At 43.9% G+C, this 25,629-nt stretch overlaps 1 protein-coding gene across 1 annotated transcript in view; it reads right to left on the bottom strand.

The window, feature by feature from the left end:
• Positions 1–25,629, bottom strand: part of LOC309553784 (E3 ubiquitin-protein ligase RNF213-like) — a 678,906-nt gene that overhangs the window by 432,090 nt on the left and 221,187 nt on the right. The window contains exons 15-18 of the mRNA XM_082255197.1: positions 23,521–23,694; positions 23,273–23,419; positions 19,908–20,530; positions 18,353–18,518 (exon numbers count right to left, since the gene is read on the bottom strand). Coding sequence (XP_082111323.1) covers positions 18,353–18,518; positions 19,908–20,530; positions 23,273–23,419; positions 23,521–23,694 — 1,110 coding nt within the window. The remainder of the gene's footprint in view (positions 1–18,352; positions 18,519–19,907; positions 20,531–23,272; positions 23,420–23,520; positions 23,695–25,629) is intronic.

The following is a 25,629-nucleotide window of genomic DNA, read 5'->3' as shown; positions in this document are numbered from 1 at the left end:
ATATCTTTATGTTTGAAGCCTGAAATGTGGCAAAAGGTCGAAAAGTTCAAGGGGGCCGAATACTTTCGCAAGGCACTGTATACAGTTATATATACTATGTATATAGAAAAAAACGGACCGTGCCGTGTGAAAGAACCCTATTGAGGGCTCTCAGTATTTGACTTTCCCAGAATTGAAACAATAGTCTGGTAATTGAGTAACCCATTTAATTGCTTTCTCCTTGAGATCTGTTGTCTTGTAGCTCCTCTCTTCCAGGATATCTCACTTGGGATAAACAATGTAGTTGTTTTTTCTCTCCAGAGTATTCTATTCAAAGTTTACCAAATACAATCTCCTATGGGGACAGATGACATAGCTTCTTATCTCAAAGACGTGTAGATAGTGGCTAAACAAGTTTAACAAATTAAGCAATGTGTCCTTGAAACCTAAAGGATTTTGACTGAAATAGTGACAAGGTCATTTCAGGCCTCAAAGTTCACAATTCTTGATCTGTAATATGAAAAAAGTATTTCTGTTTTGTACTGTAGGTCTGACATTCTTAATAAAATTGTGTGTCAAGGTTAATGCACTATTGGTGGTCTTTCTTCCTTGGGGGATTACATATTTGATAGGCACCACTGGTTGTACATGCGAACCCCATATTCTGTTGTGGAAGGAAGTGCATCATTTACTTTCAAGTTGGAGCCGACTCAGTGTACCGTCCCTATCCAGGAAGTTATACACCTGTTCTCTGGTCCCATGCCTGCCCTCCATCACTATCTGGTAAGAATCCTATCTACCACCAGGTGACACCAGACACCGTTACCACTGAGAATTCTGATCACGACACTCTATTATCTAAAGTGAATTTGGTAAGGGGTTAACATATTCCCCTAGCATTTTGGATCACGTGGTGTTGGTTTGCAGTTACAAGATTGCAAGATTGGAAGATATCACTAATTCACTTACATCAGAGACTTTGTTGTGGGCACAGTCATATTGTTTTTTCACCAAAAGACTCTTTGCTCAGTATTTTATTTTGCACTGTCTAGGGGGTGCATTAGTGTGCATGGAATGGGTAGCTTACACATCTGGAAAGGCACCATCAATGCTGAAAGATATATTCTGGTTTTAGAGCAGATTATGCTCAGAAGATTAAGACAACATTCCTCAACATGATAAATAGGGTGGATTCCCCACTAAGGTAAAAAGGACCAGCTGCAGCCCCCCTCAAATATAACCCAAAGGTTATATCAATAAATGAAAAAAAAGGGGGGGGGTGAGGGAAGGTGGCGCTGCCTGGGGAAAGGATGAAAAGGAGGCAGACTAGGCTATGTCTGAATAAAGTGCTAATGCTTTCAAATGGAATAGAATACATTAATAAAGAGATCCTGGCAGTGCTAATAAAAGCTGGTGAACAATAGATAAATAATAAATTATATATATCAAAATATAAATAAAAAAGTGACTAGTGCAAGTAAAGTGCAATGGTCTGGGCCAGACCCGTGTGTGTGCCCAGTAATAGTGACTGAGTGCTAGGAATTGCACAAACAAACAATATACTCCTTAGGTGACAAAGGGCAAATAGCTCCAGATCAGTGGGAAATAAATAAATATATATCTATAGGTGATTATATGTGACCATATGTATGGTGAATGGTAGTACCGGACATAGTTAAATACATGAATACATTGAAAGTGATCCAATAAATATTAAACAAAGGGTAAACATCCAAAAATAAGTAATCGTGACTGAGTGAAATTAAAATAAATGGTGGGTGGGGAAGTAATCACAATAGAAAGTCCATTTAATCATGCACATTCGGTGGCGGGATCAATACTTGTGCCTTATCTCCAAGAGTATACTTGGGGGTGGTGTTAAGGTCGAGTGCTCGTGATCCCTCTAGTAATTGTTGCACTCACCAGACAGACCCACCCCACACAGGGGTATTGGGCTAAGTTGTAATCAAGGGGTCCTCTAGGGAAATACCCGGTCCCGGATGGTACTTCTGGATTCCCAGGTCCTGGGTGGGGGTCCTCGATAGCCCGACTATCCCAGCTATCCTCAAGTATTGGGGTAGGGTGTGTCTCATATAGAATAAACAGGGGGGGGGACCAATAGTGTAATACCGTAGGTGGAACTTTTTTTTAAAATACTTTAAACAGGATACTCACACAATAGCAAAATGAAAAACGAGCGTGGTAAGCTGTATCCGAAACACAGTGCGTTCCAAGGGTCCAGAACCGGAAGTGACGTGACGGCGCTGTACGTGTTTCGTCATAAGACGTCCTCAGCAGCGTCACTTCACGTCCATTCCACTTCCTTATGTATGCTGCGGTAACCTAGCAACAGGACGCTACAGATACTTGCGGAACTACAACGAATACATATGAGAAACCAGAACTAATAGATGTAGCCAGAATCAGATACAAGATTGATGATATATCATTTATAATTGGCGTTAAGGAATAAATATCGGTGGCTCCGTGTAGTAAACCGTACAGCATACATATAATACTAAAAACATTAGGAACTTTAAAACAATGGTATCCACAACAAATTACATTAGACACATAAAATAAATTGTATAAAAATAGGAGTCATAAAAGGAAAAAACAGGTGAAAGTGGATAGAAATATTGAAGAATATTAAATGTATAAAATGGTAAAAGAATAAATGTATAGGTAAGAGTGGATGGTAAAAATTAACCAAAGGAGGGGTAAAAAATAGAATGAAGATCCAAATAAAAATTGGTAATAGGAATTCATGAAAAAAAAATATTGAATAAATGTTGTGGGTGGAAGGGTAGTGTGAATTTCACAGATGATGATTAAGTGCAAAATTCAAAAATGAAGAATAGATGGGGAGTGTTGGGGTGGCCTATACTGAGCTGAAGACTAGAGAGTAATGAAGAATGGACATAGACCAATAGGTAGAAAGGTCCTAGATAAATTGAGAGGCCATATTCTCGTGGGGGGATGGGTAAAAAGTAGTGGCAGTTATCCATTGGAAAAAACAGCCAAAGACAGGAGGTGGGTAATATTCTGTATCAGGAAATGGAGAATCGCAGTAGGTAAATTAAAAGTACATAGAAAGGGCCTTCATCAGCAGGCCTAAGGGAGAAAGGTATTAAAAACCGAAAACATGGAAAAAGTAAAATATGAGGACTAGAATAAGGATAGGCCTGAATGTGCATAGACCCAGAAAGGTCCCAAGAGAATAGGGTCTGGAATAAAGCTGCTTAAGGAAGTCAAGGGGGAGAGGAGGTATGAGATCAAACTATAAATTAGAAATGAAGCAATTGAGGTCAATGTCAATATTCAACCCTCTGAGTTGTAAAGTGTCTAATTTGTAAATCCAACAAGTTTCTAAAGTGTCTAATTGTCTTGTTATCTCCTCTCCAATGGCCCTTGATAGAGTCAATGCCATAAACAAACAGCCCACTAGGGTCTTTATTGTGAGCTTTCAAAAAGTGTCTGGAGAGGCTGTGTTTTGGGAATCCCTTTTTGATGTTATTGATATTTTCACAGATTCTCACAAACAGGGGTCTGGTAGTCCTGCGGACATATTGCAGCCGGAATGGACATTCTATTACATAGGTAACGTGGGTGGTGTTACATTAGAAATGTATGTCAAAGAAAAAATTAGACCCAGGAGGCTCAGGTGGGATGTTAATCCTAATGACGGACTGTAGGATAGGCTCCTCATGGATGATTGGTATACCTTTTTCAATAGATGCGAAACAGACATATTATCGCTTATCATTAATAGGAGGAAATTTAAACTGAGGAATATTAAGATGCACATTACCAATCTTAAAACTTACTGGCACCTTTCGCACATTTAAGGGAATACCAAGAAAAATAAAAAGAACTCCAGACCTCTATTGCCAAATATGACTCAGAAAATTGGATTTTTGACTTACCGTAACATCCTTTTCTCTTAAGTTCATTGACAGACGCAGTCCTCTTTGATTAATACCAGTAGGGTTATACTGCCCCCTACAGGAGTAGGACACTAGGCAGGAAAAACGTTCTGGCCACACCTTAGGGGCAGTCCCAGAGGGTATATCCTCTCTCTCCCTGCTACAGGATGTCAGTTATGTCACAAAGCAGTGTCAGAGAATTTAACCCAACCCAACTCAAAAATAGAGGGGCGGGTACTGCGTCTGTCAATGAGCTTAAGAGAAAAGGATTTTACGGTAAGTCAAAAATCCAATTTTCTCTGTCGCTCATTGACAGACGCAGTCCTCTTTGATTAATATCAGTAGGGACGTCCCAAAGCAGTGCCACAAATGAGGGGTGGGATAACAGAAATCAAAATCCAATCCAGAAGGCCCAACCGGAGCCAACCAGAAGCATCAAGGACTCATCGAGCAAAAAGATGAGACCCAAGTGAAAAACCCAACAAACTCTCGAGGTAGACCAACGGTCTCCTCAAACAGCGGCTTGCAGGAACCTTGCCGCCGATGCCAGCACATCAACCTTATACAATTTTGTAAAGGTATGAACCGACGGCCAGGTAGTCGCCTTGCAAACCTGAACCACTGACGCCTGATGGCGGAAGGCCCAGGAAGCACTAAGCGCCCGAGTGGAGTGCGCTTTAACAGGGAAAGGAGGAACCCGACCCTTAATAGAATAAGCCTGTACCACCGTCTGTCTGATCCATCTAGAGATGGTCGCGGCAGATGCAGGCAACCCCTTTCTAGGGCCATCCGTGATCACAAAAAGTGAATCCGTCTTACGAAACGAGTCCGTAATAGTCAAGTATACCCTGATCGCCCGAACCACATCCAAGGAGTGTAACGCAAACTTCCGAGGATGGCTGGGCTTAGGACACAGGGAAGGTAGTACAATATCTTAATTTAGATGAAATTCTGAAACCACCTTAGGAAGAAAGGATGGATTCGGACGAAGAACCACCTTATCCCTATGAACCACCAGATATGGGGAACGACAGGACAATGCCGCCAGTTCTGACACCCTGCGTGCAGAAGTGATAGCCACCAAAAAGGCCACCTTCTGGGATAAAGTAAGCAAGGGAATCTCCCTGATATTTTCAAAGGGAGGTTTCTGAAGAACCGACAACACCAAATTAAGATCCCAGGGCGGTAAGGGCGCGCGCACCGGCGGAGCCAGGTGCCGCACCCCCTGGATGAAATTCCGCACCAAGGACTGAGTAGCCAGAGGCTTCTGAAAGAAGATTGCTAACGCCGAAACCTGACCCTTGATAGTGCTCAAGGCCAGTTTCTGCTCAACCCCCTGTTGCAGAAAAAGCCAATCTCCGGGCCACCGAGTAAGAACGTGGAGGGAACCCAAGGGATTCACACCACGCAATGTAAGACTTCCATGTGCAATGATAGACCTTTCTGGAAGTCGCTTTCCTCGCTTTAATCAGAGTAGGAATAACTGAAGCCGACAAACCTCTGTCCTTCAGCACCTGGCTCTCAACCGCCAAGCCGTTAAGCCAGCGATCGTAAAGCAGAATGGAAGATCGGTCCCTGAGACAGCAGATCCTCCCTGAGAGGAAGTCGCCAAGGGGCGTCCGCGACCAGCCTGACCAAGTCGGCGTACCAGGCCCGATGAGGCCAGTCCAGAGCCATAAGGATGACTGGAATTCCCTCCACCTCAATCCTGCGGAGAAGTTTCGGCAGCAACTTGAGAGGAGGGAAGGTATACAGTAGCTGGTACTGCCCCCACGGAGCGACTAGCGCGTCTGCGGTGTCCGCCTGAGTATTGCGGGAGCGGGCTACAAACCTCTGCACCTTCCTGTTGAGCCGAGATGCCAACAGATCTACATCTGGGGTGCCCCAATGAAGGCACAATTGGTGAAATACCTCTGGATGAAGGGACCATTCCCCTTGATCCAGAATCTGACGGCTGAGAAAATTTGCCTGCCAATTTTCCACCCCCGGCATGAAAACCGCAGAGAGGGCTGGAACAATTGTTCCGCCCAGCGAAGGATGCCGGCCACCTTTACGGCCGCCAGAACACTCTTGGTGTCCCCTTAGTGATTGACGTAAGCCACGACCGTGGCATTGTCCGACTGGATCCGCACCGGGCTGCCCCGGAGCTGCTCGGTCCAGTGAATCAGACAAAGTCTGATCGCTCTCAGTTCCAATACATTTATCGGTAACCTGGATTCTTCCAGGGACCAGAGCCCCTGAGCAGATAGTCTGCCGAGAACCCCACCCCACCCGGATAGACTGGCATCCGTGGTGACAATCGTCCAATAGATCGGGAGAAATGACTTCCCCTGACTGAGCATCGGAGACCGAAGCCACCAAACCAGAGACTCCCTGGTCCGCTCGCTCAGCCGGATCCGATTGTCCAGGGAATCGGGATTCCGGTTCTATTTGAGAAGAATCTCCTTTTGGAGAATTCGGGTATGAAACTGGGCAAACGGTACTGCCTCCAAAGAAGGCACCATCAGTCCCAGAACCCTCATGCAAGTCTGAAGGGAAGGCCAGTTGACAGATAATAACAACTGAGTCGTCGACTGAATCTTCTGGAGTTTCTCCGCCGGGAGAAACACTCTTGCCAAGGATGTATCTAAAGTTAGGCCCAGATAGTCCAGTCTCCTGGTGGGGACCAGGGATGACTTCTGCAGGTTCACCAACCACCCAAACTCTTCCAAAGAGATCATGGTGATCTCCAAGTTTAGCAACAGAGCCTGCGGAGACTCCGCACGGAGAAGAAGGTCGTCCAGGTAGCCTAGAACCGATATGCCCCGCTGTCGCAACAGCGCCAAATTTGGGGTCAAAACACTTTTGTGAAGACCCGGGGAGCAGAGGCGAGACCAAGGGGTAACGCCACAAACTGATAATGGTTCTCTCCCACAGCAAAGTGAAGGAACACTGATGTCCTGCATAAATGGGAATGTGAAGATAGGCATCTTTGATGTCTATGGACGCCAAAAAAAAAAAAAACATCTGATGCAGGGAGGCCACCACTGTGCGAATGGACTCCCTTTTGAATTTTTGCACCCGGACAAAATAATTGAGCGCCCTCAAGTCCAGAACTGGACGCAGCTTGCCCTCTTTCCTGGGTACTGTGAACAGGTTAGAGTAGAACCCCTGAAAACGTTTTCCCCAAGGAACCGGACCACTCCTTGTTGTTTCAAGTCCGTCACTGCCCCCAGCAGAGCCTTTAAGCGATCCGGGGATAGTCGTATGTTGGAAGGGAAGAACCGCCCCGGTGGAAATGATCGAAAACTCGATCTTGTATCCCGCCCGTATGACCTCGCAAACCCATTTGTCTGGAATTCTGGAAAGCCACGGGCCCGGAAACCGGTGAAGACGTCCCCCCACCCCAGATATGGGTGGGGGCGCACCATCAGGCTGCAGTGGTCTTATTTTCAGGTCTGGAAGAACCGAATCTTTGTTTTCCCGACCAGCGTTAAGCCTACAGCACCTGGTATTCCCAGGCGGTTTCTTATACAGGTACTAAACAGGCCTAACCCTGTTTAGCTTCCGAGATCAGACGAGATCGGGCGCATTCAAGGTGATGCGGCCGTAGGCCCCTTTGAAACCCCCTGGGGGGTTTTTGGAGGACTTCGCCTTATCACTCGCCTCAGAGGAACGAAAAAACTTTTTATGAACGAAAAAAGAAGGTCCCCGTCTGCAACGAGGTCCCTTCCCCTTCGTAGCCTGTGGTAGAAAGGTGCTCTTGCCTCCAATGAGACCCTTGATAATCTCATCCAAGGTAGCACCAAACAAGCAATCCCTTTGAAAGGGGAGATCAGCCAAAGCTCTTTTGGAAGCTTAATCCGCCGACCAGCACTTTAACCATAACATGCGCCGGAGGACCACCGCCGAGATCGATACACGCCCCCACAATGGAGCGGTGTCCAGGGTGGCATCACAGACAAGCTGTAGCCCTTGTACCATTGTCAATGTTTGTGAAACCAGAACAATGGTAAACACTGGCCTAAAGGCTGACCCTACCAGGGAAAATATGGAGCGTTTTCCAACCGCATAACAGTAGCTTTATTTAGTCTGGAAATCGGTAAATCCACCGACTGTGGTACCGTCCATTTGTTAAGGAGGGATTCTTCAAACGGATAGCGCCTAGCAATCCATTTGGACATACCAGGGGTTTGTTTTGGATGGACCCATTCTTCCTTAATTATATCTTGAAAACATTTGGGCAAAGGAAACACCTTTGCCATCTTGGTAGGCTTGCGAGTACCAAAAGCAATTTCAGTATCAACTGCTTCCGTAGGTATAAGCTCAAGTCTTAAGGTTTCCCGCACAGACACAATCAGTGCATCTACCAGCGCTTCATCTTGCGCTATAGCGGAGGCAGAAATGTCTTCCTCGCTATCCGAGTATATGGGATACGAGGCACTAGCCCCAGAAGAGGGACCTGCAGCCGCCGCGACAGGCTCAGAATCTGTATCTGAAGTGTCAGACGAAATAGGGGTAGGCGGGGGTCGCTTTTTCGCCCCCCGTCCCTGACAGGCCACCTCCACCCGGAATACAAAAGACTCCAAAACCGCTGACAATGCATCAATAGTAAGTGGAGAACTGGAGGGTCCTGCGGCCACCTCGAGGGGATCAGGTGGGGATACATGTGTGGCAGGGTCCATGATAAATCCAGGAACACCTGTCAGCAAACAAGGATTGCAAAAGAAAAACTTTTTTTTTTTTTTATGTAATCTCCCAGCGCAACAGCGCCCCTCAGTGCCACCTGCTTCGGACCCCCACAGAGAGAGAGAGACCCCAAGGGTTCACCACCTGATGCACAGAAGCTTCCACCGAACTGCTCTCAGCGCTGTCCTTACAGAACAGGAAGTCTTGTGGATCGATTTACCCGGGTAAAGGAGGTGACTCCGTCCCTTTACACGCCTTCCGGCACTCCCACCGCTACTCCTCGAGGTAGCTGGGTGTATCCAAGATGGCCGCCGCCATACAGGAGACATTAGGCTACGCCAAAATGGCGGCCCCGCGCGGCCCGCGGAATGATGGCGGCGTGCAGCTGCATCGCTTAATAGAGGACTCCCGTGCGATAGGTAGGTGCCTGATAGTATCACCCCTCTGCACGACTGTTTCAACAATAACGCCAGCGGCGCCCTGTCTCCATCCCTGACCGCATCAGTCATGGATTCCTTAGTCCTTTTGCAATGCATGCTTTCCTTACAGTGACAGACTCCTATAGATTGTCAGCTCCCAAACCAAGTCTCCTGGAGTGGTATACCTTATTCACCAACTCACACTAGCAAGGGGGAGATATGTGAAGTGTGTCACAGGATAGAGGGGAACCCCGGATCATGAGGGTCCGACCATCCACAGAGGGGCCCGCATCTATTCCCAAACCCCGACAGGGGGAGAGGGGGAACATTCTACTCACCATACCGGAACAGGCGGGCACCCACTCCTAACAGAACCCCTCTCCACCGAGTTGGGGGGGCTGTCGACCAATACGGACGCCGCGACTCCGTTTCCTGACTGGTCGTAGGCGACCTGGCGAGACGTTTGACTCGCGGGCCCAGTCCCCGTCCAGTGGGACTATGTCGCGGCCGACCCAGCGCGGAGCTAGGGCCTGCACGCGCTCGTAGGCTGGCTGGGGTGACCATTGGATCTCAACATCCAGCCCGTCGCCCAGCTCCAGCATAATTGCTTGAAGATCTCACAGGAACAAAAACTGGAGAGAAAAAAGCTTAACTAAAAAGATTTATCTAAAAAAGCTTGCCAGGACCAGAGATCCCAGCAAGGAACTTAGGTCCTTACTCCTGACTAGGCAGAAAAAAACTGACATCCTGTAGCAGGGAGAGAGAGGATATACCCTCTGGGACTGCCCCTAAGGTGTGGCCAGAACGTTTTTCCTGCCTAGTGTCCTACTCCTGTAGGGGGCAGTATAACCCTACTGATATTAATCAAAGAGGACTGCGTCTGTCAATGAGCGACAGAGAAATACAGATTAAGAAGAAAAAATTCAGTAGGGACATAACTGATTATAAAAATCAGAAAGTCTACAAGTGGCAGTCTGGGAATGAGGAAATGGATATTCCACAACCTCCCATTAGGTTTGAATCCAGGGAAACCACCCCAGATGTGGAAGACTATGTAGGAATTTTGGAGACTCCAGTGAATAGGACACCACGCGAGTTGTCATTTAGACCCAATATTAACTTAAGAGGAGTGAACATGCAACCTCAGATGAACCCATTCACACTAGATAGGGGTGAACCCCATAGGACTTCTAGACCTAGTTCACCAGGCACACCCAGATACAACATCCCCACCAATAACCAATATTCCCCACTAAGGAGGTCAGAACCCTATACCCCAAGAAGAGAGAGGAGAGACAGAATGCCCAATGAAGATCAGAGGGTTTTTTTCCAGGGTGGACCCCGAGGAAGACAACCACCACCCAGGTATCAAGGCTGGTACCGACCACAAAGGCGACAAGGATGGAGAGGCCCTTAAGGGTACCACCATCACAGAGGGGGAGGAGGCTATCCAGGTCAGTGGAGAGGACAATACCAGGAAGATTATACGAGACAGAATTTCCGAAACACAAAATAAGAAGAAGAAAACGTACCAGAGGTAAGAGAGGAGGGAGGAAGAAAAAGAAGACACAAGTATTAGGGCAAGGAATTTTCAATTTGAGTGGCGTAGAGTTTTCTAAAGAAGAGCTCATATGGGATCTAGGCCTTAAATATGCTCCCACTAAGGATTTGGATAAATTCGAAATGTACATTAACCTACAGAAATTCATGCGAAAGCTCAACATCAAAAAGTTTTTTTAGCTTAAAAGGTTCCTGTCCAACCCACCAGGATCCAGAATTCCAACACACTGGCTTGAGAAACAACTCCCTTTTCAACCCAAAAGTTCCTGGAAATTAATGCATGGGGGCCTTCAGGAAAATGGTGGAAGAGGATTTACGAAAATTGGAAATCAACTCTAAAGATAACGGGGGCGTGGTTTGCGCGGGCTCAGAGATGGCTGCTTGACTCTGAGCTCAGAGCCGAGGACCAGGGAAACTGCCTGAAACGACGGGACATCAACCCTCCATACCTCATCAGCCTATATCCAGACCCTCCGCAGACACCCGCGATGTCTTCCCGGAAGAGGAAAGAAGAATACCGGCCGAAGACGCTGACGGCCTTCTTCCTCAAACCGCATGAGATCCTCCAAGATAGTGCCGCCACTAAAGGTACAGGGCGCTCGTCCGCTCACTACACTGACCTCCCTGACTCGGACACCAGGCCTCAGGAAGGTGATCCCCCCACATCACCTCACGGGGACCCCACATCCTTATCCCCGACCTCGGGTAGCCCGGCTAAAGCCAGGATGCGGCTGGACTCACCCAGCCACCAGGCCGCAACAGCTACCACTGATCTCGGCCCCCTGCTGGCAGAATTAGCTAGCACATCTCCAATAGCAGCCTTCCCTACCACGGGTCAGCCTGTCATGGACTCCACATTAAAAGAGATGATGCTGCTACTACAATCCTCTCTCATGACTAATCTGTTCTCCCTGGTCCAGAAATGCTCACATGATATTCAACGCATTGATCATAGAGTCCACTATGTGGAAGAAAAGATGGAGGAATGCACCAGCACTGTCAATGAGCTGATTGACGCATATGAACACCAATCTAAAGATATGTTATGGGTCAAATCTAAACTTGCGGACCTAGAGGACCGTTCACGCCACAATAACGTGAAGCTCCGGGGGGTCCCAGAGTCAGTCCTACCACAAGCCCTGCAGGAATACGCTCATAACCTCATATCTACCCTGCTACCAGGCCTCACACCTATGGAGATGGCCATAGATCGTATCCATAGAATTCCAAAACCCAGGCACCTTGATGACACCGTCCCGAGAGATGTTCTTATGAAAATACATTTCTACCAAGTAAAAGAACAACTCCTCTCTAAAACGAGGCTGCTGCCTTCTCTCCCGCAACCCTATGAAAATCTACAGCTGTACGCGGACTTGTCCCAATTTACCCTCCAACAAAGGAGACAATTAAAAACCATTACAAAGGCCTTGAATAACCACAAGATCTCATATAAGTGGAGATACCCGGCGACCCTGCTAATACAACACAATGGAATTCAGCACAGCATCTCCTCAGTGTCCAGAGGGATGCACTTGCTTCACACTTGGGGGATCATCCCTGATCCATCTCCGGACGGCCACCCTCCACCTCCTGCTGCCGCCTATCCACCTAGGGAGCAGAGGCAATCCAACCGTCAAGGTGACCGACAGAAATGATGTCCCTTTACATCGACCTCTCCGCATATTCCCTGGATCCAGTACGGCTCCTGCAAATGACTTTCCCCCACAAGTTCAACAGTGAAACAGCCCTTGCTGTTGGACTCAGCTTTAATTTTGTTTGTTGCCTTTTTTTTTTTCTGTTCTCCCTTCTTTTGCCCCTTTTCCTTTTTCTTTCCCCCCTTTGTCCCTTTTGTATACATTTGCCTTCCAACAGAACTCCCGGGTCCTACCCGACCCACGGACTCCTTCACGCCAGCTGCCCAGATCAGAAGACGAACGTCCAGTGCCTCCTTCTTCTTCGGACTTCACCTCGACGTTTCTGGATAGCAAGCCGGACACTGCAGAGCCACAAACCGTGAGTCACATTCCTTACCCAACACGTCCTGCACACCACAATGCCTTTCAGAATCCTGTCCCTCAACTCCAGAGGCCTGAATCATCCAGTTAAGAGGGTCTCGTTGTGGAAAACAGCATTGACGCAGAACTGTGACATCCTTTGTGTTCTGCTCCATAGACAATGTTCATGTGACCTTGGTCAATCTTTACGCCCCCCAATCAACGCCAACTCACCTTTCTTCGCAAAGTATACAAAAAAGCTACAGCGGTGCAAAAGGGTCACCTGCTCTTTTGCGGTGACTTTAATTCTGTTCCTGACCCTGTGCTGGACTCTACCTCATCCAGTAGAAGAGGATCCCAATCCCTCCAAGCTTTTCTCCATGAACACGACTTATACGATGCCTGGCGGTGCAGCCACGCGAAAGAAAAAGATTATACCTTTTTATCACCAAGGCATAATACGTATTCAAGAATTGACTTATTTTTGGTAGACAAATGGTTGTTGCAATCGGTATCTGATGCTTGTATCCACACCGCCACCTGGTCGGACCACGCGCCAATAAGCATTGATATTAGAGGGCATAGCCCACCCCCAAATACGTACCTTTGGCGTACAAATAACTCTCTCCTACAAAACTCTAAAGATAACAATAAGATATGGAAATCCTTTAAGAGGCTTGAGAAACAGAAAGGTATCGTCATTCGTCCAGCGAACAAGGGAGGTGGCCTTGTCATTTTAAAGAAGCAAGACTACGAGCAAGAAATATCAAACCTGTTACAAGTTGAAGGCACCTACGAGAAACTACGGGGGAACCCCACCAAACTATATAGGAAGAAACTCAAAACTTATGTGGCAAAAGGGAAAGAAGATAGCATCCTTGATAATAAAGAAGCTAAATACCTTGAATCTGATTCCTGTATAACACCAGTAATTTACTACTTACCTAAAATTCATAAGAACTTGGAAACACCCCCTGGTTAGATCCATTGCCAGCGGTGTGGATTCACTTTTTTCGAGACTAGGGGAATACCTGGATAAATTCCTACAGCAGTTAGTAAGGATGGGTAAATCTTATCTCAGAGACAGCACAGAACTGATTAAGGCATTGAGGGACATTAACATCTCGGACAACTGCATCCTAGCAACCATCGACGCCAACTCTTTATATACGAGTATTAAACAACACGATGGCTTGGAAGGTGTATCCAAAGCTCTTCATGAGAGGACTGACCTCAGACAAAGCAAAACTCAATATATTTTAGAAGGTTTGGATTTAGCCATGAGCAATAACCACTTTTGGTATAATCAAGATTTTTACTTCCAAATGAAGGGCGTGGCGATGGGGGCACGCTACGCACCTAGCGTAGCTAATTTATTTATGGATATGCTGGAGGATGAGTTGATCTACGCAAGAGATATTCCCTACCTTAAATTTTACAAATGATACATAGATGGTATCATCATTTTATGGGAAGGCTCAGAGAATTCCCTTCAGGATTTTTTTCAAGAACTCAACAATCGTTATAGAATTAAGTCTAAATTATTTAGACTTACAGATTTTTAAAGAACATAATTTTTTACGGACTAAGACTTTTTTAAAGCTACGGATAGAAACAGGTACATACCCACCTCTAGCTGCCACCATCCAAGATGGAAGGAAAACATCCCCCAAGGGACAATTTGTAAGACTAAGAAGGAATTGTGACAATATTGAGGACTATGAACTACAAGCAGCCATTCTGACCCATAGATTTGAGGAGAAGGGATATGACAAGAACGAAATGGTAAAAGTAAAAAATCAAGTGAAGGACATGAGGAGAGAGGAACTATTATTTAAACAATCAGATAAAAGGCAGACCCATACCGACTTGGCTTTTATAGTTTCAATAAATTTTTATTAGAAATTTTTCAAAATATACATGGTAGAAACAAAACACATAGGAAATGTGCATAATAAGATTATACTGAAAAAGGCACAAATAATAATAAAGGCCAGAAACTCAACAATATAAGACATTGTACTGAAATGCACAACATCATATTTTCTCGACCAAGGCCTGGTACACAGGACCCCTCCGATCTCTCACAAATGGTCAGAGAGGGACGTTAGACACCAGGCACTTAATAGCACCTCATATAACAGATACAAAATGCACCCATAGGCATATATAGTCGTCCGATTGGACAAAAACATTCCTTGAAGGAGTACCACCGACTTGGCTTTTATTACCAGATTTCACAAACAGTTCAGAATCACGGAATGCATAATTAAAAAGCAATGGCCAATATTAAAATCAGATAGGACTTTAAAGGTTTCCACAGATACAATCGCTGCCTACCATGCTAAACCAACAAGAATCAACTGAGGAAAATTACCAGATTTAAATCTAGATGGAATGGGGAGGAGTTTCAAATCAAAGATCTTATAACGTGTAACTCCACCCATGTTACCTATGTAATAGAATGTCCATGCCGGATGCAATATGTCGCAGGACTACCAGACCCCCGTTTGTGAGAATCTGTGAACATATCAATAACATCAAAAATGGATTCCCAAAACACAGCCTCTCCAGACACTTTTTGGAAGCTCACAATAAAGACCCTGTTTTAAGTATTTTAATAAAAATTCCACCAACACTATTACACTATTGGTCCCCCCTTGTTTATTTTATATGAGACACACCCTACCCCAATACTTGAGGATAGCTGGGATTGAGGAATAGTCAGACCCCCACCCAGGACCTGGGAATCCAGAAGTACCATCTGGGACCGGGTACTTCCCTAGAGGACCCCTTGATTACAACTTGGCCCAATACCCCTGTGTGGGGTGGGTCTGTCTGGTGAGTGCAACAATTACTAGAGGGATCACGAGCACTCGACCTTCACACCACCCCCTAGTATACTCTTGGAGATACCGCACAAGTATTGATCCCGCCAACCGGATGTGCATGATTAAATGAACTTTCTATTGTGATTAATTCACCACCCACCATTTATTTTAATTTCACTCAGTCACGATTACTTATTTTTGGATCTTCACCCTTTGTTTAAAATTTATTGGAGCACTTTCAATGTATTCATGTATTTAACTGTCAGGTACTACCATTCACCATACATAGTGTCACATATAATCACATATATATATATATCACAATAAATATATATATATATATATATATATATATATATTTATTTATTTATTTATTACCCACTGATCTGGAGCTATTTGCCCTTTGTCACCTAAGGACACTTTACTTGCACTAGTCACTTTTTTTTATTTATATTTAGTTATATATCATTTATTATTTATCTATTGTTCACCAGCTTTTATTAGCAATGGCAGGATCTATTTATTCATGTATTCTATTCCATTTGAAAGCATTAGCACTTTATTCAGACATAGCCTAGTCTGCCTCCTTTTCATCCTTTCCCCAGGCAGCGCCACCTTCCGTCATTCCGTCACCCCCCCCCCCGCTTTTTTCATTCCTCAACATGGCCCTGTTGCAACTTTTTTGGAATTGGGGTTAGACTTTGCCAGCTTTTACTTGCCCTGTTTCAACTTTTTTGAGATGTGTTTGCTGCCTTCAATTTCAAAATTACCTTTTTTTTTTTCTAAAATGGTTACATTTTCTCAGTTTAAACACTGGATATGTTTTCTTTTTTCTATTGTAAATAAATGACGTGTTTATGAGATTTGCAAATCTTGCATTTATGTAGATTTTATACAGCATCCCAACTTCTTTGGAATTGGGGTTGCAGATCCAGGCACCTCTGGCATGTGCCCAGGTCTCCTAGGAGGTGGCTTGGATTCCAAACTTCCAACCCTGTCACTGGTTGTACAGCTGTTAGCAATATGTTTGGACTCTACAAGAAAGTGTTGTGCCCAATCTATCTCTTTGGAGCGACCACACAGCAGTAAATTTAAACACCAAATCAGCAAGACTGAAGGAAATGTATAAAACATCAGTGACAGATTATTGCCACTGCAATAGTTAATTTATTTTAAATACAAGTTTGAGTGGTCTTAAAGTGGTTCTAAAGGTAGAGTTTTTTTTTTACCCCAATGTATTAAGGTAAAGAACTTTCTGGGTGCAGCTCCCCCCCCCCCTTATACTTACCCGAGCCCCATCCCATCTCAATCCAGCGATGTGCATGAGAGCTGCGGCTCTCTATCCTCACTGGCCCACACAGCAGTAGGAGCCATTGGTTCCTGCTGTCAATCTCAGCCAGTGAGCCAATGAGGAGAGAGTGGGGTGTCCGAAACACGATCTGTGTGTGAAAGTACACTGTTCAATTACAGGAGTGTGGCTCGGGAGCATTCCCTCAGGAGCACTCCATATCAAGAGGCTTGCTAGGTAGGGGGGAGTAGCCATTATAACCTTTACAATTACTTTAACAGTTATTATCTTTAGGTTCTTTGATTTAATTATTTTGCAACAGATACAACTGCTTTACTTTCAGCAAAAATCCAGGAAAAATAAATATTAACTCTTGCAGTGGGTTCCTCTCTGCACTGCAAGAGTTAAATGCTTGTTTTGTCTAGAAGTAGTATAAACAGCTATACCTTCTCTATACATTTCTCAGTCCCCCAGCAGCCAGCACTCTTCCCCACTTTCTGACCCTCTTAGATGGGGACAGGGCCCTCAATGTGCTTACATACAATCCAGGACCAGGCTTGAAGAATCAGGAACCTTAGTAAAAAGAAAAAGTCACTCCTGATTATATACTGCAGAATAGGAAGGGGTAGGCCTTCTGTGACCAGTCACTGTAAGCAGCAGAGAGCCCCTAAACATCCAGTGGTTTACTTTGCTGGGGAGAAGATGGTGAGGCCTGCAAATGTGAATACTGGGTCCAAGCGATTGTGTATCAAGATAGATTGTGCAGTATATCTGTCTGGAAGTGCAGGCATAGTGGTGTGAAAACAGACCGGTGACTCAAAAATGCCACCAAATATGAAAAATTAACCAGACTTTTCAGGTGACCATTTGTTTATCCCCTCAGGACTAGAGTGCTGCACACCCAGGTTCCCAAATGGGTGAATTCCCTGACTTACAGCAGTATCATATGCTGCAGTTCTCCCAGTCAGCCATGAAGGATTTTAGGTACAAAGCCCCATCCAGCATATCTTCACTCCAGTGATCTTCGCCTTCCTGGTGGGCATACTCCCTAAGGTTATCTTTAGGGATAGGGTTTTACGAGCAAGTGTCCTAGACCTGTAGATCACCCTGTGGCTAACTTAACACACTCCACTACATGCCTAAGTAAGCACCTAATGCAGAGTCCAATGCCCAAAGGGCCACATTATTGTACCTACAGGGCAGAACTGAGAAGCAACCAATCCAGAAGCTGCCAAAGTGAGCCCCAGTGGCTCTAGAGCAGCTAAAGAATCTTGTTCGTTAAAAAAAAAAGTCTGGAGAATAAAATATAAAAGAGAAAAAATAAAGTGATTTTCTTCTCTCAGAGCAGAGAGAGGACATTTGTCCTCCAAAGGACAAAAAGCAAAACACTAAGGCCTCATAGCTCCTGTTTTCCAATGTCTTATTTCCTCAAGGCAGCATAATCTATTGGTTCCAGAATGCCACCCTGTTTCCTGTAATGTACGATTAATAAATTGTATTTTCAGAATAACTTGACACAACTTGACACTAACACAACATGAGAAGCAGGCTAGTGTGCAAAGGTAACCAGGGAAACAGAGGGATCCATTTTTTTTCTGCAGTCATCCATAAAATGTAAAAACAAAACTATTACAACGATTTTAGGTGGGTGTATAGGGGAGTACATTTAATTGTATGTTGGACATACCTGTTAATTCTTCTTTAACCCAGAGGAAAAGCTCTTTTCTTTTCAAGACCTCCATAAGACATGCAGTATGTTTTTCATTAATTTCTGATAGCAGTTTTTTGGTTTTCACTACTTCTTTGCTGATACAAGATAGAGGCTTTTGTTTATAGTTCTCAAAGTCATCAGCCTAAAAGATAAGTTAAAAAACTGCAAGTAATTATACTAAATACATAAAGTGGTTGTAAACCTCAGTTATGGAATCTGAGCAAAACACATACAGTATATTTGTAGTCTTGTCTCTCTCCAAAGTGTGTTTTCTCTCTGGTGCTTAATTCCTCTGTTATCAGCATGTGTTCCTTGAGATAAATATGTGTTGGGGGGGGGGGGGGGGGAGAGCTCAGCAGACAGCTTGTCTATTCAGAACACAGTTCTTCTGCTGTGTTGGTGCGGGTGTGTGCCTTTCCTCCAATCAGCTCTCACACACTGTTACTGCAGCCGCTCCGCCCCCTCCTCAGTGCTCCTTACAGATGAAGAAAGAGTTTAACACTTTTCTGCCCTTTTGAAGGGGGTGAAAGCAAAAGAAGGCTGCAGATAAACAAGCAAAACCTATGTAGGAGGATTTGCTTCATCTCTATGTATAATCTGAGGGCTGTTCACTTCACTGGTTATGTGAGGGTTTCCAATCACTTTAGGAAACGGCCTGTATATCCACTAAAATTGTGTCATTGCTGTGGGAAAAGACAATAAAGAAAAACCTGGAGGTGATATGCTTATCCCCACACACCTAACCTGCTGGAATTTAAACTTCACTTTCATTGAATAAAAATCTCAGAGAATGCTTCTCAGATGACCACACTGCGCCATTACATACATAGAGTAACTAGAATATATAAATAAATAATTACTTATGTAGCTGACGTCACAAAAAAATCTATCATACTGATACCTAAAAATTAGGCTGTGGAATATAGCCACATGTGGCTTTTGCTACACTTTACACATGGTTGCACAATATCACCCCTAACAAATCCCTTTCTTGTGAAACATGTTTTTGTTCATAATAGAGAAAGCTGCTAGATAATTGGGGGGAAGTTGGAGCAATTTAATATGAGAGATTATATAATTTAGTTACAGATCTATGAGGACTCAATGCAGTATATTGTCAGACTCTAGTCTACAGCCTGTTTAGAGATGGCACAGTTTATAGCTACATGAGGAGCCTTCTCTCAGATAGTTAATCCAATGCCCCCCATTAAGGAGATTGACCCTTTTTTGTGCTGTTTGCCAATAACATTGAAAGTGAGAGTAAAAGAAAATCCCAAATTTTGGGTTATTGCCAAAAAAGTAATAGAGGGGATATCTTCCAATGTGGACACTAGTTCTGGTGACCTGGGGGTCTCCAAGGAGTTCCCTTAATTTGCAGGGATTTCCTCTCACTTCCCGTATGCCCATAGTTCTAATTTAAAGGATCACAGTGAATACTTCATAAACATGCTGGATTTGCCTTTATCACTGCCACATGAACAATGCTTACTAATTAAATAAAGAATATATTTATTTAGGGTGTCTTACTTACAAATTGCAGCAGGGTTTCTAAAGTTTGAAAGTCTCCATTCAGGTTGAAAAACAATTTTATTTCAAATATGACCTCTGCAGAACGAAAGGCTACATCAAGTTGGTGATACTGTTCAATCTGCCTCACACGGTCTGAGATCCATCTTTCATTATCTTTGACTCCCAAGTGACACAATCCTTGAAGCTCCTTTTCCAGCTTTTCATAATTGCCTTTGAAATCTGCTAAAAACTTGTCCACAACTTCAAAGGTCACTTGTCCAGATTTAAGGTCATTGTAAATTTTCTTACAGTTTTCAAAACATGGATTGAAGAGTTCCTCAACTATGGCTTCAACTGTGAACTCCGCATCATCGTTATCTTCACTTTCATCAGAGAAATCGGCACTGTAATTCTCAGCAAGAATCTTGGCTTGCCTCTCCCAACAAATAGTGAAGACGTGGCTATTCATAAAAGTGCTTAGGTGTTTAGCCATGGCCATGGAAGCAGCACTGAGGTTGTTATAATAAGACAAGTCAAGCTCAGTAAATTCATCAGGAGAATTATGTGTCTTAACTGGTATAATATCCATCAGCTTCCATGATCCCAGCTCTTGTAAATGCTTTGAGTTGATTTCAGTAACATTTACTTGGAAAAAAAAAAAAAAATATATATATATTATATTGCAGTACACAGTTATGGGAACGTGTTGCTATAAAAATAAAGGAGGTGCCACTGCTGACTTTTTGGTGTAAGGTGTGGGGATGTGATCCTTAGATCAGCTTCCCTAAGTAGCGAGTTTCTGAACTGAAAAAGTTTGCAGGTCAGAAGTACCCAACTTTTCTAGTTACAAATAGTAACTCACTAAGTAGTAAAGCAATGTATGAATAACAGTCTTGAAGCTTGCACCTTTAATCAACAATGGCAGCATCCACGTTTCAGTCTTCAAAAAATTCCCTTTAAAAACACTTGTCATGATCAAATTATGTAGAGAAAAACATAGTAATAAGCATTACTAACAAAAAAAATCACCAGGAAACACCACAGTGTTTAGTGACAACTACACTGTAGTAGTGCACCAAATCATATCAAGCAATCTTCTTAAAAGCTGAAAAAACACTCCTGATACAATTCCTGAGGTACTTGTATATTAAAATTACCTGCATTCATTGGTTTATAAAGTATCTCCTCACACACTAAACAAGCATTTTTTAAGTGGTGCAGTTAGGAGCTTCACTGTCTAGACTACATAGAGAAGAGTACAAAACTATTATATCATGTGCCATCTACTGGGTTTCCCATGGGAATATAGCTACTACAAATAGCCTGGCTTTTAGTCTGCCCTGGACATAGCTCCTCATCAAGGATTAAGGTATTGATCGATAATTTAGAGCTTTACTGTCTAGACTACATCGAGAAAAGTACAAAACGATTATATCATGTGCCATCTACTGGGTTTCCCATGGGAATATAACTACTACAAATATATATATATATAAGTTGCGCTATAAAGTGAAATACATATGTGATAATGTAATGATGTGATAAAGTCCAAATAGAGTCCAATATGGGTAAAACAGCACGTCTGACGAAATATTCTGTACAGGTACCGCTTACCAAAGGTGAATAGTATATAGGCCCAAAATACTTCAAAAGATCCACAGGAACCAGATATCAATAGGACTCCGTACGTATAGATGGATCTCCTCAGTGTTGGGTATTCATGTGGAATAAATAAATAAAAAACGGCATAGCGTAAAACCACAATAAATTGAATAAAACACCCCAAGTGATGGGAATATCAGGAAAAGTGTTGGAGTGTAGATAGAAGACACACCACCTCAAATCTTGTGAAAATACTCCTTACTAGAGTAATAAAACTGTGCAGAGAAGAGAAAGGACCTCCCCCAGTAGGACTGCAGCTTACCAAAGACAAACCATATAAAGCATATAGGTCCCAATCGTGTCACCAAAAAAGGGGGGCTGACATATGAATGCCCTTACCAGCTCCAGAAATTGAAAGGCAGAAAAGATCCAAATCCGACTGAATACTTCAACTGTTGGCACAGCTCCAGATATATGTCAAAGCAGATCAAACACTTCCAATAGGGACGCTAGTAGAGGCTCGGCATACAGGGGGTATCAGCCATGAATAAAAGAGAGGTAGACCATAGCGTAAAACCCCACAAACAAGTTTATTAAAGAAAGGGCAAACACTTACAAGGGCAAACCTTTGAGAACATCATCTCTGATGAAACGCGTCAGTTCACGGCGTGCTGACGTCACCCATACGCTACAGTCTCACGAAGGAACGGGCGAGTGGAGCCGTCCGGCCGGCGGCTCATTTACTTTCCTCTTCTGACCATTGTGATCTTCATTCTTGGAAGTGTTTGCCCTTTCTTTAATAAACTTGTTTGTGGGGTTTTACGCTATGGTCTACCTCTCTTTTATTCATGGCTGATACCCCCTGTATGCCGAGCCTCTACTAGCGTCCCTATTGGAAGTGTTTGATCTGCTTTGACATATATCTGGAGCTGTGCCAACAGTTGAAGTATTCAGTCGGATTTGGATCTTTTCTGCCTTTCAATTTCTGGAGCTGGTAAGGGCATTCATATGTCAGCCCCCCTTTTTTGGTGACACGATTGGGACCTATATGCTTTATATGGTTTGTCTTTGGTAAGCTGCAGTCCTACTGGGGGAGGTCCTTTCTCTTCTCTGCACAGTTTTATTACTCTAGTAAGGAGTATTTTCACAAGATTTGAGGTGGTGTGTCTTCTATCTACACTCCAACACTTTTCCTGATATTCCCATCACTTGGGGTGTTTTATTCAATTTATTGTGGTTTTACGCTATGGCGTTTTTTATTTATTTATTCCACATGAATACCCAACACTGAGGAGATCCATCTATACGTACGGAGTCCGATTGATATCTGGTTCCTGTGGATCTTTTGAAGTATTTTGGGCCTATATACTATTCACCTTTGGTAAGCGGTACCTGTACAGAATATTTCATCAGACGTGCTGTTTTACCCATATTGGACTCTATTTGGACTTTATCACATCATTACATTATCACATATGTATTTCACTTTATAGCGCAACTTATATATATATATATATATTTCTTTTAAGGTGACAGTCACACTTGAAGTTGCAGCTTCACATTTATTTGGTTGGTTTAGCGCAGTTGTTTATTTAATTTTTAAACTACTACAAATAGCCTGGCTTTTAGTCTGCCCTGGACATAGCTGAAGTGGTAGGAAATTTGCAGGCTAATATGAAAACCAAGCACTGACCAAACCCTTTCCCAATCACCTAAAATTGAAATTTGGTTAGGATGCAGTATCTCTTTAACTGTAACAAAAAATAATTTATCAGGACTGAGTACCTTTTATGTGGTGTTCAACTTTTTGGATCATTTTGAGAAGACTGCTCACGTATTCACGCTCTGTTTGTAGTGTGTTTAATTCAGCTTTCCTCCACTGCAACGCTTGATTTATTTCACTCAGGAAGAGTTTCTCTTTTTTTTCAGTTTCTTCAAAAGAAAAGCAGCCAAAACAGATCCATTATAAAACATACCGCCTTTAGCTAGTCAAGTAAAGTGTACATTATTCTGTATAGTATTAAAGGACTTACTCAGTTTACAGATGGCTAAAAACTGCTCCTTGTGCTTTAAAATAATCTCTATATGTTTCAAGAGCACCTCTCCATCCATGACATTTTTTACAGTTTCCAGAAACACAGATTCTGAAAGAGCCACCAGTTCTTGGATGTCTTCTCCAAACTGTGATATTATTCGAGTATCTGTTCCTGAAAGTAAACCAACCAAAAGTTATTAGTTCAACAGTTCGTTTGACGAGCCACCGTGACAAAGAGGTAGGCCCCTCTTTCCTAAAAGAATAATTGGAGTGGGCCCTGGAGATATTTTTAGAAGCTATGACACGAAAAAAGGCAGAAAAACCTAAACAGGCAAGCCCATTCTAAAACATGTTTTTACGCTTATACCCCAAAGCTACAGAAACCTTAATAGAACCTATCTTTACTAAATACTACAGTAATGTTTATTCAGTCATTATTTATTAGGACCTTTCAGGCTTACTCATCAAGGATTAAGGTATTTATTGATCGATAATTTAGAGCAGGGGTCCCCAAAGTCCTGCCTGCTGATACATTGTCTCCAGCCCACAGCTCACTGAGACTTGCCTAATATTCACTGCACTGCTAGTCAGGCTTGCTTTTGTTATCACAGCAGCTGCAAGCAGTATTCAGTGCAAGTCCCAGCAAAGCTGCAAACAAAGCCACGCTGTGGAGGCGGTTGTTAGGACCGCTGGTGTCCTAGCAACCAATGACGTCATCAGCCCAGCACCTCCCAGCTCCTACCTTGCTCTTTATATCAGTGTCTCTTCTGCATACAGTGTTCTTGTGTAGCAGCAGAGTGGGAGCCAAGAGGAGCAGGAGATCTGTACTGTGCTGTTACTGAGCCCCACTATACAGTAGCAAATATGTGCTGGGCATAAACATGCTGGGAGACTGATGGGGACACTGATGTGTAGAAAAACTCTGATGGGGACAAAAAAGTACACACGTGTGGTGATCTTCCTCTAGTAAGGTTTTTTTTTAATCAAAGGAGGCATCATCCCTATAAATTGAACATGCAAAAAGAAAAAAACAAAAAAAAGGGACCTTATATATGCCTCCAATAGCAAACTCACAGGCACCTCTTCTGTCCCTTACAAGGTGTTATGTCAAATCAACCTACAGCTTCAAAGCCTTCAACTTCACGACTCTTGAAGGGTACTTAATCTGAGCGAAAAAGACTATACTTTCTATTCCGCCACGCATAGGAAGTGCTCCAGTATAGATTATTTCTTCCTTTTCTAGACTGACCTTTCATATTTGTCCTCTGCAACAATTGAGTCTATGGTCCTGTCTGACCATCACACTGTAACTATATCACTGACCTTTCCAGAACGGGTTACGAGGCGTAAGACTTGGAGACTGAATTAGTTCCTTCTTAATTACACAAACGCTGTCTCCACGGCTCGCAACCAAGTTAAAGTACTTCTTTGTAGTTAACACCTCTGATTTGGACCATTTAACAGAATTGGAGGCCCACAAGTGCACCGTCAGGTGGGGAAGTCCTATCCTTATCCGCAGCCCTGACAAAAAGCTCACCAAGCCCTGGTGAACTCTTTTTATTTTTGCATCAGTGCGCTGGAGAAAGCCAAAAAGCACTCTCTCGCAGGATCTACCTTACGGGAGTTGGCAGAAACTAGAACGCAGCTCCTTGAAGTGCTCGGTAAGAAGACCCAATGACAATTAACAATCCGTCAAAAGGTTTTTTTATGAACAGGGCATCTGTGACACCCGCCAGAGGATCCCGTGACCATGCCATGAACCGCTGCACCTTTCTGTTGAGCTGAGATGCCAACAGATCCAGCTGGGGGTGCCCCACCGGAGACACAACTAATGAAACACCTCCGGAGGTAATCCGCCTGCCAGTTTTCCACTCCGGGAATGTGTACAGTGGAAAGGGCTGGAACTAAACATTCTGCCCACCTGAGAATGCCGGCTACCGCCAGAGCCGCCAGGACACTTCTTGTGCCCCCTTGGTGATTGACATAAGCCACGGCTCTGCACTGTCTGATTGAATGCGCACTGGACATCCTTGGACACGATCCGTGGTGACCGCTGTCTAATACAAGGGGAGGAAGGATTTGCTCTGCCAGAGCGCCGGAAAAGGAA

The sequence above is a fragment of the Pelophylax lessonae genome (assembly GCF_965119305.1).
Source record: "Pelophylax lessonae genome assembly, chromosome: 4".
Taxonomy (NCBI): Eukaryota; Metazoa; Chordata; class Amphibia; order Anura; family Ranidae; genus Pelophylax; species Pelophylax lessonae.
Note: the sequence above shows the minus strand (reverse complement) of the source record. Positions and strands in the feature narration are given on the sequence as shown.